Source organism: Ascaphus truei (assembly GCF_040206685.1).
Source record: "Ascaphus truei isolate aAscTru1 chromosome 2 unlocalized genomic scaffold, aAscTru1.hap1 SUPER_2_unloc_3, whole genome shotgun sequence".
In the NCBI taxonomy this organism is placed as follows: domain Eukaryota; kingdom Metazoa; phylum Chordata; class Amphibia; order Anura; family Ascaphidae; genus Ascaphus; species Ascaphus truei.
The window spans coordinates 43510-58701 of NW_027453817.1; the positions used below are offsets into that span (position 1 = coordinate 43510).

Here is a 15192-nt window from a genome sequence, read left to right on the forward strand (position 1 = left end):
TGGTCTGCCACTCTGCCTGTCTCTTGGTCTGCCAGTCTCATGGTCTGCCACTCTGCCTGTCTCTAGGTCTGCCACTCTGCCTGTCTCTTGGCCTGCCAGTCTGCCTGTCTCTTGGCCTGCCAGTCTGCCTGTCTCTTGGTCTGCCTGTCTCTTGGTCTGCCACTCTGTCTGTCTCTATGCCAGCCAGTCTGCCTGTCTCCTGGTCTGCCTGTCTCTTGGCCTGCCAGTCTGCCTGTCTCTTGGCCTGCCTGTTTCTTGGTCTGCCTGTCTCTTGGCCTGTCTGTCTCTTGGCCTGCCTGTCTCTTGGCCTGGCTGTCTCTTGGCCTGCCCGTCTCTTGGCCTGCCCGTCTCTTGGCCTGCCCGTCTCTTGGTCTGCCTGTCTGCCTGTCTCTTGGTCTGCATGTCTCTTGGTCTGCCTGTCTCTTGGTCTGCCTGTCTCTTGGTCTGCCTGTCTCTTGGCCTGCCTGTCTCTTGGCCTGGCTGTCTCTTGGCCTGGCTGTCTCTTGGCCTGCCTGTCTCTTGGCCTGCCACTCTGCCTGCCTGTCTCTTGGCCTGCCTGTCTCTTGGCCTGCCTATCTCTTGGCCTGCCACTCTGCCTGTCTCTTGGCCTGGCTGTCTCTTGGCCTGCCTGTCTCTTGGCCTGGCTGTCTCTTGGCCTGCCACTCTGCCTGCCTGTCTCTTGGCCTGCCTGTCTCTTGACCTGCCTATCTCTTGGCCTGCCACTCTGCCTGTCTCTTGGCCTGCCTGTCTCTTGGCCTGTATCTTGGCCTGCCTGTCTCTTGGCCTGGCTGTCTCTTGGCCTGCCTGTCTCTTGGCCTGCCTATCTCTTGGCCTGCCACTCTGCCTGTCTCTTGGCCTGCCTGTCTCTTGGCCTGGCTGTCTCTTGGCCTGCCACTCTGCATGCCTGTCTCTTGGCCTGCCTGGCTCTTGGTCTGCCTGTCTCTTGGCCTGCCACTCTGCCTGTCTCTTGGCCTGCCTGTCTCTTGGCCTGACACTGCCTGTCTCTTGGCCTGCCTGTCTCTTGGCCTGACACTGCCTGTCTCTTGGCCTGCCTGTCTCTTGGCCTGCCTGTCTCTTGGCCTGACACTGCCTGTCTCTTGGCCTGCCTGTCTCTTGGCCTGCCTGTCTCTTGTCCTGCCTGTCTCTTGGCCTGTCTGTCTCTTGGCCTGCCTGTCTCTTGTCCTGCCTGTCTCTTGGCCTGCCTGTCTCTTGTCCTGCCTGTCTCTTGGCCTGCCTGTCTCTTGGCCTGTCTGTCTCTTGGCCTGCCTGTCTCTTGGCCTGCCTGTCTCTTGGCCTGACACTGCCTGTCTCTTGGCCTGCCTGTCTCTTGGCCTGCCTGTCTCTTGGCCTGCCTGTCTCTTGGCCTGACACTGCCTGTCTCTTGGCCTGCCTGTCTCTTGGCCTGCCTGTCTCTTGGCCTGCCTGTCTCTTGGCCTGCCTGTCTCTTGGCCTGCCTGTCTCCTGGCCTGCCTGTCTCTTGGCCTGCCTGTCTCTTGGCCTGCCTGTCTCTTGGCCTGCCTGTCTCTTGGCCTGCCTGTCTCTTGGCCTGCCTGTCTCTTGGCCTGCCTGTCTCTTGGCCTGACACTGCCTGTCTCTTGGCCTGCCTGTCTCTTGGCCTGCCTGTCTCTTGGCCTGCCTGTCTCTTGGCCTGACACTGCCTGTCTCTTGGCCTGCCTGTCTCTTGGCCTGCCTGTCTCTTGGCCTGTCTGTCTCTTGGCCTGCCTGTCTCTTGGCCTGCCTGTCTCTTGGCCTGACACTGCCTGTCTCTTGGCCTGCCTGTCTCTTGGCCTGACACTGCCTGTCTCTTGGCCTGCCTGTCTCTTGGCCTGCCTGTCTCTTGGCCTGTCTGTCTCTTGGCCTGCCTGTCTCTTGGCCTGCCTGTCTCTTGGCCTGACACTGCCTGTCTCTTGGCCTGCCTGTCTCTTGGCCTGACACTGCCTGTCTCTTGGCCTGCCTGTCTCTTGGCCTGACACTGCCTGTCTCTTGGCCTGACACTGCTTAGTGCTTTTCAAGTGCTGATAAATATTCCCCTTGGATGTTCCATGTATTAGTCAGTGACGCCTCCTTATCTCTTCCCTCCCCCTCCCCATACACAGACCTGTGCCCCCCCCCCCACCCCCCACCCCTCACAACACAGGAGCCTGCAGCCTCTGATGCTTCGCAGCTGGGATTCCCCGTGTGAGAGAGGGGGGGACAGGGAGAGGAGGAGCAGCAGCACAAGCAGGCGATACCAGGCAAAAAACACCATCCGTCTTCCACAGCATCCCCCTCTGCCTCCTCTCCTAATAAGGGGATGCCTCCTACAGGAGACGGCCCAGGCTCTCTGCCATCCTTTTAGGAGAGGGAAAACCTAGAGTGCACGCGTCCTCCTCCCCTGTGTGTGACAGACAAAAGGGGACGCGGACGGGACCCTGGGAACCTGCATCCGTGTGGAGCCTGGAAGGAGCAGGTGATGGGGAGGAGCGATACAGGATCTTCCAGAAGGAGCCAGATCTGTCTCCCAGATCCAAGGGTCTAACCTCCCTCCCCTCCACGCTCGCCACCGATTCCCGCCTTCCAGAGCAGAGGATCATGGGATAACAGCGCTGGTGGCGCCTAAGGCCACGGGATAGCTTCATTGGTTCTGCCATTTGGGGTTGTCCAACTGAAGGGCTCATATTTATCCACGACATCCCCAGGAGCTGAGGAAGCGGGGAGGGAGGGGGGGGGGACGCTCCTTCCCCACGGATTGTTATAGGACGACTTGTGGGGGATATGTTATAAAGACGACACACGTCCTAAACCGGCTGCGAAACCAAACCCAAAAGGTGGCCTCTTTCCCCCCCTCCCCGTGCTTCTCCCTTCTCTTCCTCGCTGCCAGGTAACGCCAGGACGGGCCTCCTGGGTATGGGGGGGGGGGAGCACGGTAGGGACCTCTCTGTGTAATTAAACGAGATGTCCGTGGGGGACACACGTCTTCCAGTGTGATGTGGAAGTTCAGTGATACTGCTGCAGCTCTCAGACTCCCGGGTGTTGTGTGTCAGTCATATATACAATGTTTATCCGCATGGTTACACACTGCATGGCACGGCCGATTAGATAGTCTGTGTGCATTATAAACACTGCCTATTTGTGGCATTATATACTGAATTTTCTGAATCGTTCAGCAGCATCCACACTGTATATTAAGATTGTACATGTATTTTCCTAATATTTAGATAGAGTACATTATATAGTGTTCTTTGTATTTATCCCTGTGGTATACACACAGTTCTGTGATACACTGTAGTCTCCTAATAAGACGCTGTATATTACTAGTATTACACAATGAATATTAGCTTCATTGTCTTAATATCTCACTGGTGAATGCAGTGTATATACAGTACGCTGTATACAGAGTGTTGTGTTATCGGAGTAGTATATAAGCTTTATACAGAGTGTTGTGTTATCGGAGTAGTATATAAGCTTTATACAGAGTGTTGTGTTATCGGAGTAGTATATAAGCTTTATACAGAGTGTTGTGTTATCGGGGTAGTTTATAAGCTTTATACAGAGTGTTGTGTTATCGGAGTAGTATATAAGCTTTATACAGAGTGTTGTGTTATCGGAGTAGTATATAAGCTTTATACAGAGTGTTGTGTTATCGGGGTAGTTTATAAGATTTATACAGAGTGTTGTGTTATCGGGGTAGTTTATAAGCTTTATACAGAGTGTTGTGTTATCGGAGTGCTAGGTACACCATACAGGGGATTTCATCTTGTTTGTAGGCTAGTGCAAGGCACTGACCACACGCCTAAGGATACATGTTGCTATGTGAGGAGTTAATGGGACATCCCCACCTCTAACACCTACTGGAGAACCCAGGACTAAATATCTGGGGGTTTGCCACACCGCACACACAGGCGAGTAAGGGGTCCGTCCCGTTCATGTTTGGGATGAGGTGCTGCCCTCTGCCCCTTAATACTCCATATGTCCCCAATCGCAGACTAAATTTACCCCTGTCTCAGGCTGACGTCCGAGGGCAGCTTAACGCACAGCAGTGGGACCTCAAAGAGTTAACAGGCGGCGTCTCTGCACACGTGTGACAGCGAGGTTTGGTTTACGTGTAGAGGAAACACAGGAAGAGGGAGAGAGGCAGAAGGCTGGTGGAGCAGTCACAGACAGGGGCTCATTTGAATACAGGTGCAGGGAGGCAGAATAGCAGGTGCATGTGTCTGAGAAGACGGGTAGGATCGCTCACCCCTGGAACACCCTACAGACCCTTCTTTCCTTACCTATATTACCCCTCTCCCATCCCACAACCATCAGGCGTGAAGGACCCGCCCTAGCAGCCTCAGAGCCATCAATGAGAAGACATTGGGCATTGGGTAGCAGGAGGACATCTGTCCATCACCATGATCCTGTTGAAGATTTCATTGGGTGCCGCTCTTGTCTCCTGATCCCATAGCTCCTGATCCTTTGGTCCTCGCACGTTCTATCACCACCTGGACCTCACCGGACCTCGTTACATTGCTCCTTCTTGTCAGGGGAAGGAATTTTTTTGCCCACCCGCCCTATCCTGACGTTGCCAGTTTATTGGATGTCTGTGGCCCATGGAACTTTTATGACCCCAACTTTACTGACCGTGCTGGTTCTGACCATCTCACAGTCCGCTCAGGGGGTGGCCATATTCCATTGGTTGGTGGTCTAGGGGTGGGACATAGCCCCCTTGAGCAGTGGCTTCATGTGGCAAGAGTTTGGATTGGTACTGAAAGTTGGGGGCTGGTGAAGGGGTCGTGCCCATGGGATAAGGATGCCGGTCCGAAGAGGACACGTGGCCCCTCAGAATACCTTCCTGGACACCATCATACGCAAGTTCGAGGGGCAAAGTAAGTGGCACTCACAGATAATGCTGCTCCTGACTAGTCTCTATGCTTTTCCCTCTCCACAGATAGGGGGATCAGCAGTGCTTTGCATCACCTCTGACAATGGAGCAAGACCCCCTCACTGCTGACCGCCCTGACAATGGAGCAAGACCCCCTCACTGTTGACCGCCCTGACAGTGGAGCAACACCCCCTCACTGCTGACCCCCCTGACAGTGGAGCAAGACCCCTCACTGCTGACCCCCCTGACAGTGGAGCAAGACCCCCCACTACTGACCCCCCTGACAGTGGAGCAAGACCCCCCACTCCTGACCCCCCCGACAGTGGAGCAAGACCCCCCACTGCTGACCCCCCTGACAGTGGAGCAAGAACCCTGCACGTCCCCCTGACAGTAGAGTAAGACCTCTCACTGCTGACCCCCTGGCAGTGGAGTAAGACCCCTTACTGCTGACCACCTGGCAGTGGAGAAAGCCCCCTCACTGCTGACCCCCGCACGTCCCCCTGACAGTGGAGTAACACCCCCACGCGTCCCCGTCCCCTGGCTCAGTTATCTCTCCCCGTCTCACCGCTGCGTCACTATTCTCTTGGTGAGTCAGAAATGTCACTTTCTATGTCTCTGTCCACGCTGTTTATCTGCCTCGGTTTTCCGTGTCTCTCCGTCTCTCTGTGTGTCTCCGTCTCTCTGTGTGTCTCCGTCTCTCTGGGTGTCTCTCTTCCCCAGCTTGGTATCTGTCTCTCTGAGTTCCTAGCTCTCCCTACCTCTGTCTCTCGATCAACTCTCTCTGGGGCATATGCTCTGATCAGTGATAGATATTGTAGGGAAACTATAATTTAAATCAGTGGGGGTTTCTGTGCGACAATGTCCTGATTGGCACTCTCACAGTTTGATGATTACCCCCGTCTCTCTCATGCTTTGAAGCTGTTATCTGTATGCTGAACAATATTTGAGTCCCATTTTATTGAATGGAGCAGGGTTATTCCCCGGCGCTGGGAAAGTGGCTGCATAGCAGATAGAGCGGGGCCCTTTACGCTCGCCGGAGTTTTGCGCTCGGAGTAATTAGCACAAGTGGAGTCATTTTACTTGTGTCAGTGTCTCAAGGTCTTTACTCCACATCTTATGCCATGTCTTGTTCCCCTTCTTGCTCCGTGTCCCTGGTTCCCCTTCTTGCTCCATGTCTTGGTTCCCCTTCTTGCTCCGTGTCTTGTTCCCATTCTTGCTCCGTGTCTTGTTCCCCTTCTTGCTCCGTGTCTTGTTCCCCTTCTTGCTCCGTGTCATGTTCCCCTTCTTGCTCCGTGTCTTGTTCCCCTTCTTGCTCCGTATCTTGTTCCCCTTCTTGCTCCGTGTCCCTGGTTCCCCTTCTTGCTCCATGTCCCTGGTTCCCCTTCTTGCTCCGTATCTTGGTTCCCCTTCTTGCTCCGTATCTTGGTTCCCCTTCTTGCTCCGTGTCTTGGTTCCCCTTCTTGCTCCGTGTCTTGGTTCCCCTTCTTGCTCCGTGTCTTGGTTCCCCTTCTTGCTCCGTGTCTTGGTTCCCCTTCTTGCTCCGTGTCTTGGTTCCCCTTCTTGCTCCGTGTCTTGTTCCCCTTCATGCTCCGTGTCTTGGTTAACCTTCTTGCTCCGTGTCTTGGTTCCCCTTCTTGCTCAGTGTCTTGTTCCCCTTCTTGCTCCGTGTCTTGGTTCCCCTTCTTGCTCCGTGTCTTGTTCCCCTTCTTGCTCCGTGTCTTGTTCCCCTTCTTGCTCCGTGTCTTGTTCCCCTTCTTTCTCCGTGTCTTGGTTTCTTGCTCCGTGTCTTGTTCCCCTTCTTGCTCTGTATCTTGGTTCCCCTTCTTGCTCCGTGTCTTGGTTCCCCTTCTTGCTCTGTGTCTTGGTTCCCCTTCTTGCTCCGTGTCTTGGTTCCCCTTCTTGCTCCGTGTCTTGGTTCCCCTTATTACTCCGTGTCTTGGTTCCCCTTCTTGCTCCGTGTCTTGGTTCCCCTTCTTGCTCCGTGTCCCTGGTTCCCCTTCTTGCTACGTGTCCCTGGTTCCCCTTCTTGCTCCGTGTCTTGGTTCCCCTTCTTGCTCCGTGTCTTGGTTCCCCTTCTTGCTCAGTGTCTTGGTTCCCCTTCTTGCTCCGTGTCTTTGTTCCCCTTCTTGCTCCGTGTCTTGGTTCCCCTTCTTGCTCCGTGTCTTGGTTCCCCTTCTTGCTCCGTGTCTTGGTTCCCCTTCTTGCTCCGTGTCTTAGTTCCCCTTCTTGCTCCGTGTCTTGGTTCCCCTTCTTGCTCCGTGTCTTGGTTCCCCTTCTTGCTCCGTGTCTTGTTCCCCTTCTTACTCCGTGTCTTGTTCCCCTTCTTGCTCCGTGTCTTGGTTCCCCTTTTTGCTCCGTGTCTTGGTTCCCCTTCTTACTCCGTGTCTTGTTCCCCTTCTTACTCCATGTCTTGTTCCCCTTCTTGCTCCGTGTCTTGTTGTATTGTATTGTATTGTATGTCTTTATTTATATAGCGCCATAAATGTACATAGCGCTTCACAGTGGTAATACATATCATATAAATAACAAATAATATAAATAACATATCATGGGAATAAGTGCTTCAGACATAAAAGTAAAATTAAGAAAGAGGAGTCCCTGCTCCGAGGAGCTTACAATCTAATTGGCAGGTAGGGAGAATGTACAGAGACAGTAGGAGGGAATTCTAGTAAGTGCGTCTGCAGGGGGCCAAGCTTTATGTATCATGTGTCCATGATTATCCAGTGCTATTCATATGCTTCTTTAAGCAGATGTGTCTTAAGGTGGGTCTTAAAGGTGGATAGAGAGGGTGCTAGTCGGGTATTGAGGGGAAGGGCATTCCAGAGGTGTGGGGCAGAAAGTGAGAAAGGTTTAAGGCGGGAGAGAGCTTTAGATAAAAAGGGGGTAGAAAGAAGACATCCTTGAGAAGAACGCTAGAGTCGGGATGGTGCATAGCGAGAAATTAGGGCTGAGATGTAAGGAGGGGCAGAAGAGTGTAAAGCTTTAAAAGTGAGGAGAAGAATGGAGTGTGAGATGCGTGATTTGATAGGAAGCCAGGAGAGGGATTTCAGGAGGGGAGATGCGGAGACAGATTTAGGGAAGGGTAGAGTGATTCTGGCAGCAGCGTTTAGGATAGATTGTAGGGGAGACAGGTGAGAGGCAGGAAGGCCGGACAGCAGGAGGTTACAGTAATCAAGACGGGAGAGAATGAGGGCCCGAGTCAGAGTTTTAGCAGTCGAGTAACAGAGGAAAGGGCGTATCTTAGTTATATTGCGGAGGAAAAAGCGACAAGTTTTAGAAACGTTTTGAATATGAGAGGAGAATGAGAGAGAGGAATCAAGTGTAACCCCTAGGCAGCGAGCTTGGGCTACTGGGTGAATGATGGTACTTCCAACAGTAATGTGGAAGGAGGTAGTAGGGCCAGGTTTGGGAGGAAGTATGAGGAGCTCTGTTTTAGCCATGTTGAGTTTAAGGCGGCGGACGGCCATCCAGGATGATATTCCAGAGAGGCATTCAGAAACTTTGGTTTGTACAGCAGGTGTAAGGTCGGGGGTTGAAAGTTAAATTTGTGTGTTGTCAGCATAGAGGTGATATTTAAACCCAAAAGATGTGATTAGGTCACCTAGAGAGAGTGTGTAAATAGAAAAGAGAAGGGGTCCCAGGACAGAGCCCTGGGGTACCCCCACATAGAGATCAATAGAGGAGGAGGAGGTGTTAGCAAAAGAGACACTGAAAGTACGATGGGAGAGGTAGGAGGAGATCCAGGATAGAGCTTTATTCCGAATACCAAGAGTATGGAGAATGTGAAGGAGAAGAGGGTGGTCCACAGTGTCGAATGCTACAGAGAGGTCGAGTAATATGAGCAGAGTGTAATGACCTGTCTTCTTGCTCCGTGTCTGGTTCCCCTTCTTGCTCCGTGTCTTGGTTCCCCTTCTTGCTCCGTGTCTTGGTTCCCCTTCTTGCTCCGTGTCTTGGTTCCCCTTCTTGCTCCGTGTCTTGGTTCCCCTTCTTGCTCCGTGTCTTGGTTCCCCTTCTTGCTCCGTGTCTTGGTTCCCCTTCTTGCACCGTGTCTTGTTCCCCTTCTTGCTCCGTGTCTTGTTCCCCTTCTTGCTCCGTGTCTTGGTTCCCATTCTTGCTCCGTGTCTTGTTCCCCCTTCTTGCTCCGTGTCTTGTTCCCCCTTCTTGCACCGTGTCTTGTTCCCCTTCTTGCTCCGTGTCTTGGTTCCCCTTCTTGCTCCGTGTCTTGGTTCCCCTTCTTGCTCCGTGTCTTGGTTCCCATTCTTGCTCCGTGTCTTGTTCCCCCTTCTTGCACCGTGTCTTGTTCCCCTTCTTGCTCCGTGTCTTTGCTCCACAGGGAGACAATTAAGCAAATTATGGAAACAAACTTCCCTTCTATTGATACAGTCATGTGAAACAGAAAGTACACCCTCTTTGAAATCCATGGTTTTAAATATCAGGACATAACAATCATCTGTTCCTTAGCAGGTCTTAAAATTAGTTATATACAACCTCAGATGAACAACAACACATGACATATTACACCATGTCATGATTTATTTAACAAAAATAAAGCCAAAATGGAGAAGCCATGTGTGAAAAACTAAGTACACCTTATGATTCAATAGCTTGTAGAACCACCGTTAGCAGCAATAACTTGAAGTAATCGTTTTCTGTATGACTTTATCAGTCTCTCACATCATTGTGGAGGAATTTTGGCCCATTCTTCTTTACAACGTTGCTTCAGTTCATTGAGGTCTGTGGGCATTTGTTTATGCCCAGCTCTCTTAAGGTCCAGTCAATCGGGTTGAGGTCTGGACTTTGACTGGGCTATTGCAACACCTTGATTCTTTTCTTTTTCAGCCATTCTTTTGTAGATTTGCTGGTGTGCTTGGGATCATTGTCCTGTTGCATGATCCAATTTCGGCCAAGCTTTAGCTGTTGGACAGATGGCCTCACATTGACTCTAGAATACTTTGGAATACAGACGAGTTCATGGTCGACACAATGACTGCAAGGTTCCCAGTTCCTGTGGCTGCAAAAACAAGCCCAAATCATCACCCTTCCACCACCGTGCTTGACAGTTGGTATGAGTTGTTTGTGCCGATATGCTGTGTTTGGTTTTCGCCAAAAGTGACGCTGTTCATTATGGCCAAACATCTCCACTTTGGTCTCGTCTGTCCAGAGGACATTGTTCCAGAAGTCTTGTGGTTTGTTCAGATGCAACTTTGCAAACCTAAGCCGTGCTGCCATGTTCTTTTTAGAGAGAAGAGGCTCCCAGAATAACCCCACAGTGCCGCTCGCAGAATAACCCCACAGTGTCGCTCGCAGAATAACCCCACAGTGTCGCTCGCAGCAGCAGTGCCCACCTACCCCTAACTGTGCAGTATATACACACAGCGAGTACAGTGTGGGCAGCAACAGTGCCCATCTCCCCCTACATCTGACTATACAGTATACACACAGTGGGTACAATGCGGGCAGCAGCAGTGCCCACCTCCCCATACACCTGACTATACAGTATACACAGGATATATTGGGCTGGTAATACAGCGAGACCTCGGTCCTCCTGTACCCTTTAACAGTTGTCTGGTGTGGCAGGATGGCCTCGCGGAAGGGTCAGTAAGACACTAGACTGTAGTGGTTTATTAGCCACAAGCAAACTCCGGGTGCACTGTCCCCTTAAGAAAACAAAATCATAGAAATTAAACACCTATTCCCTTTAGGGAAAGTTAACTACACCGTAGCTTTCGCCCTCACTAACTGCATGGCCACCTAAGCTTGTTCCCAAGCCAAAACATGCCCTTGCATATGCAACAATGTAACGGTCTCTGCATACAACAATAACGTGTTTTTGCTTATCTGTCAGTCCTTTGGAGCAGACAACACTGTTTCAGCACAGCTTTGTCATCCTTCTTCTTAGGGGAACTCAGGCCCACCATAAGCCCAGAGAACCTCCTCTGCATGTCCTCTTTAACCAGCTCCCGCAGCTGGGGAGCACTTCTATCCCCCCATTCCCTGGGGAAGACAGTCTCTCTGTCTGGCAGCTTCCTGTGTCTTTTAAAATACTTCCCCATTCAGTTCATTCAGACAGGCTGATTAATTAGGCAGCAGCTGCATTAGCCATTCCAGTGAGGATTAACTCTTTGTGAGGTAGTGTAACCTCTCAGGGTGCTGGCATTCGCTTGGCTGGAAGTGTAACCTCTCAGGGTGCTGGCATTCACCCGGCTGGTAGTGTAACCTCTCACGGTGCTGGCATTCGCTCGGCTGGAAGTGTAAGCTCTCAGGGTGCTGGCATTCGCCCGGCTGGAAGTGTAACCTCTCAGGGTGCTGGCATTCGTCCGGCTGGAAGTGTAACCTCTCAGGGTGCTGGCATTCGCTCGTCTGGAAGTGTAAGCTCTCAGGGTGCTGGCATTCGTCCGGCTGGAAGTGTAACCTCTCAGGGTGCTGGCATTCGCTCGGCTGGAAGTGTAACCTCTCAGGGTGCTGGCATTCGCTCGGCTGGAAGTGTAACCTCTCAGGGTGCTGGCATTCACCTGGCTGGAAGTGTAAGCTCCCAGAGTGCTGGCATTCACCTGGCTGAAAGTGTAACCTCTCAGGGTGCTGGCATTCGCTCGGCTGGAAGTGTAAGCTCTCAGGGTGCTGGCATTCGCTCGGCTGGAAGTGTAAGCTCCCACGGTGCTGGCATTCACCTGGCTGGAAGTGTAAGCTCTCAGGGTGCTGGCATTCGTCCGGCTGGAAGTGTAACCTCTCAAGGTGCTGGCATTCGCCCGGCTGGAAGTGTAAGCTCTCAGGGTGCTGGCATTCGCCTGGCTGGTAGTGTAAGCTCCCAGGGTGGTAATAAAGGGCGCCAGGAACTGTTATACAAACAGGACAGGCTTTTATTCTTACATTCTCTTCCCTGGAGTCCATACATCTCCACAGGGAGGCACACATAGCTTACATAACTCTTGTCTTGTACATAGATCCATGTCTATAACCTCTGAGATCCTGGAGTCCTCTGCAGGCACTTTCCCAGAACCTCTGCCTGGGGATGTAACGCCACCAGGGCTCCCATGTACCCCTCATTCATAGAACACCCCAGGTGTCCTCTTTAGTGGTGTGCTTACTTCTTCCAAAGCTGGCGTTGGGGCAACTTTTCTAGTGAAAGTTCTGGGGACCCTTGTTTACATACACACACACCCTCCTGTTTCTTTCTGATGTTGTAGAGGTAGTCCTTGGGTCCTCATGGGGTGGTTGGGCTCCTCATCATCTCACCCCACCCTTGTTACTGGGCAAAACAGGAATGAATGCTTTCCAGAATAAGAACGGGGCTTACATGACAGTTGGCTGAATTGCAACAACTACCTTTACAGGGGGTTCTGCTATCAGGGAGGGTGGGGGTGACAGGGACTTATCTCTGTTGAAGAAACTATCTCTATAATCCAGCAGGGATCTGGTTAAGTGCAGCAGGCAATTAACCAGACTCCACCTGGCCAATTAAGTCTGTAAGAAAAGCTTCTTGTTGGAAACAGGAGAGAGATTCCCTAACTCACATTTGGGCTGACAGAAGGAGAGCAGAGAAGTAAGTAAGTTATCCCTTACATAGGGATTAGGGTTTGTTATTTTGTTGTTTTTGTATGTTTTGCCCGGATAAAGGAACTCCAAGAGTCTCCATTAGCGTGTCTCTGCACACGTCTCTTACAGGGGTACAATAGTATGACACTGTGCAACAATAACGCCTTCCACACACGCCTGAGTGTGCAAATCCCGATGTGTGACAATAAAGGTGCGAATCGGCTCAGATAAATCCCTAGAAACGAGGATTGTTCCGAAGTGCTTCCAGCTGCGGAAATGTCTGGGTGTTAGTGCAGGTTTCTCTGCCTTAGCAAACACAGGAATATATAATATGTTCCCGCTCTATGATATGCAGTGAGATCTATATCCCTCACATATCCCCGGGTACCAACCAGCAGAGCCCGTCTGTCTCTGAGCGCGGACCCGCCTGTCTCTCTCTCTCTCTGAGCGCGGACCCGTCTCTCTCTCTCTCTGAGCGCGGACCCGTCTCTCTCTCTCTCTCTCTGAGCGCAGACCCGTCTCTCTCTCTCTCTGAGTGCGGACCCGTCTCTCTCTCTGAGCGCGGACCTGTCTCTCTCTCTCTGAGCGCGGACCCATCTCTCTCTCTCTCTCTGAGCGCGGACCTGTCTCTCTCTCTCTGAGCGCGGACCCGTCTCTCTCTCTCTCTCTCTCTCTGACCACGGACCCGCCTGTCTCTCTGAGCGCGGACCCGCCTGTCTCTCTGAGCGCGGACCCGCCTGTCTCTCTGAGCGCGGACCCGCCTGTCTCTCTGAGCGCGGACCCGCCTGTCTCTCTGAGCGCGGACCCGCCTGTCTCTCTGAGCGCGGACCCGCCTGTCTCTCTGACCACGGACCCGCCTGTCTCTCTGAGCGCGGACCCGCCTGTCTCTCTGAGCGCGGACCCGCCTGTCTCTTTGAGCGCGGACCCGCCTGTCTCTCTGAGCGCGGACCCGCCTGTCTCTCTGAGCGCGGACCCGCCTGTCTCTCTGAGCGCGGACCCGCCTCTCTCTCTGAGCGCGGACTCGCCTGTCTCTCTGAGCGCAGACCCGTCTCTCTCTCTCTGAGCGCGGACACACCTGTCTCTCTGAGCGCGGACCCGTCTGTCTCCCTGAGCGCAGACCCGTCTCTCTCTCTGAGCGCGGACCCGCCTCTCTCTCTGAGCGCGGACCCGCCTCTCTCTCTGAGCGCGGACCCGCCTCTCTCTCTGAGCGCGGACCCGCCTCTCTCTCTGAGCGCGGACCCGCCTCTCTCTCTGAGTGCGGACTCGCCTCTCTCTCTGAGCGCGGACCTGCCTGTCTCCCTGAGCGCGGACCCGCCTCTCTCTCTGAGTGCGGACTCGCCTCTCTCTCTGAGCGCGGACCTGCCTGTCTCTCTGAGCGCGGACCCGCCTCTCTCTCTGAGCGCGGACTCGCCTGTCTCTCTGAGCGCGGACCCGCCTCTCTCTCTGAGCGCGGACCCGCCTCTCTCTCTGAGCGCGGACTCGCCTGTCTCTCTGAGCGCGGACCCGCCTCTCTCTCTGAGCGCGGACCCGCCTGTCTCTCTGAGCGCGGACCTGTCTCTTTCTCTCTGAGCGCGGACTCGCCTGTCTCTCTGAGCGCAGACCCGCCTGTCTCTCTGAGCGCGGACCCGCCTGTCTCTCTGAGCGCGGACCCGCCTCTCTCTCTGAGCGCGGACCCGCCTCTCTCTCTGAGCGCGGACTCGCCTGTCTCTCTGAGCGCAGACCCGCCTGTCTCTCTGAGCGCGGACCCGCCTGTCTCTCTGAGCGCAGACCCGTCTCTCTCTGAGCGCGGACTCGCCTGTCTCTCTGAGCGCAGACCCGCCTGTCTCTCTGAGTGCGGACCCGTCTCTCTCTCTGAGCGCGGACCCATCTCTCTCTCTCTCTCTCTCTGAGCGCGGACTCGTCTGTCTCTCTGAGCGCAGACCCGCCTGTCTCTGAGCGCGGACCTGTCTCTTTCTCTCTGAGCGCGGACCCATCTCTCTCTCTCTCTCTCTGAGCGCGGACCTGTCTCTCTCTCTCTGAGCGCGGACCCGTCTCTCTCTCTCTGAGCGCGGACCCGTCTCTCTCTGAGCGCGGACCCGTCCCTCTCTCAGAGCGCGGACCTGTCTCTCTCTGAGCGCGGACCTGTCTCTCTCTCTCTCTGAGCGCGGACCCGTCTCTCTCTCTCTGAGCGCGGACCCGTCTCTCTCTCTCTTTCTGAGGGAGCACTCACAGGCAATGAGGGAGATGCAAGCAATGAGTGTAACTCTGGCAATGAGAGCACTCACATGCAATGAGTGAGAGTCTGGCAATGAGTGAGAGTCAGACAATGAGTAAGCACTCAGAGGCAATAAGGGAGAGTCGGGCATTGAGTGAGACTCAGGCAATGAGTGAGAGTCAGACAATGAGTAAGCACTCACAGGCAATAAGGGAGAGTCGGGCATTGAGTGAGACTCAGGCAATGAGTGAGAGTCAGACAATGAGTAAGCACTCACAGGCAATAAGGGAGAGTCGGGCATTGAGTGAGACTTGGGCAATGAGGGAGACTCGGGCAATGAGTGAGCACTCACAGGCAATAAGGGAGAGTCGGGCATTGAGTGAGACTCAGGCAATGAGTAAGAGTCAGACAATGAGTAAGCACTCACAGGCAATAAGGGAGAGTTGGGCATTGAGTGAGACTCAGGCAATGTGTGAGAGTCAGATAATGAGTAAGCACTCACAGGCAATAAGGGAGAGTCGGGCATTGAGTGAGACTTGGGCAATGAGGGAGACTCGGGCAATGAGCAAGCACTCACAGGTAATAAGGGAGAGTCGGGCATTGAGTGAGAGTCTGGCAATGA

The 15192-nt window shown here is 53.4% G+C and overlaps 1 protein-coding gene across 3 annotated transcripts in view; it reads left to right on the top strand.

The window, feature by feature from the left end:
* Positions 1-2242: 2242 nt before the first annotated feature.
* LOC142473273 (voltage-gated inwardly rectifying potassium channel KCNH2-like) overlaps positions 2243-15192 on the top strand; it is a 427634-nt gene continuing 414684 nt past the window's right edge. For 2 of the 3 annotated variants that reach the window (XM_075580478.1, XM_075580480.1), the window contains exon 1: positions 2245-4847. In XM_075580478.1, coding sequence (XP_075436593.1) covers positions 4772-4847 — 76 coding nt within the window. In that variant the 5' untranslated portion in view covers positions 2245-4771. Of the gene's footprint in view, positions 4848-15192 lie in introns of all 3 variants that reach the window. The other variant, XM_075580479.1, reaches the window with a different exon arrangement.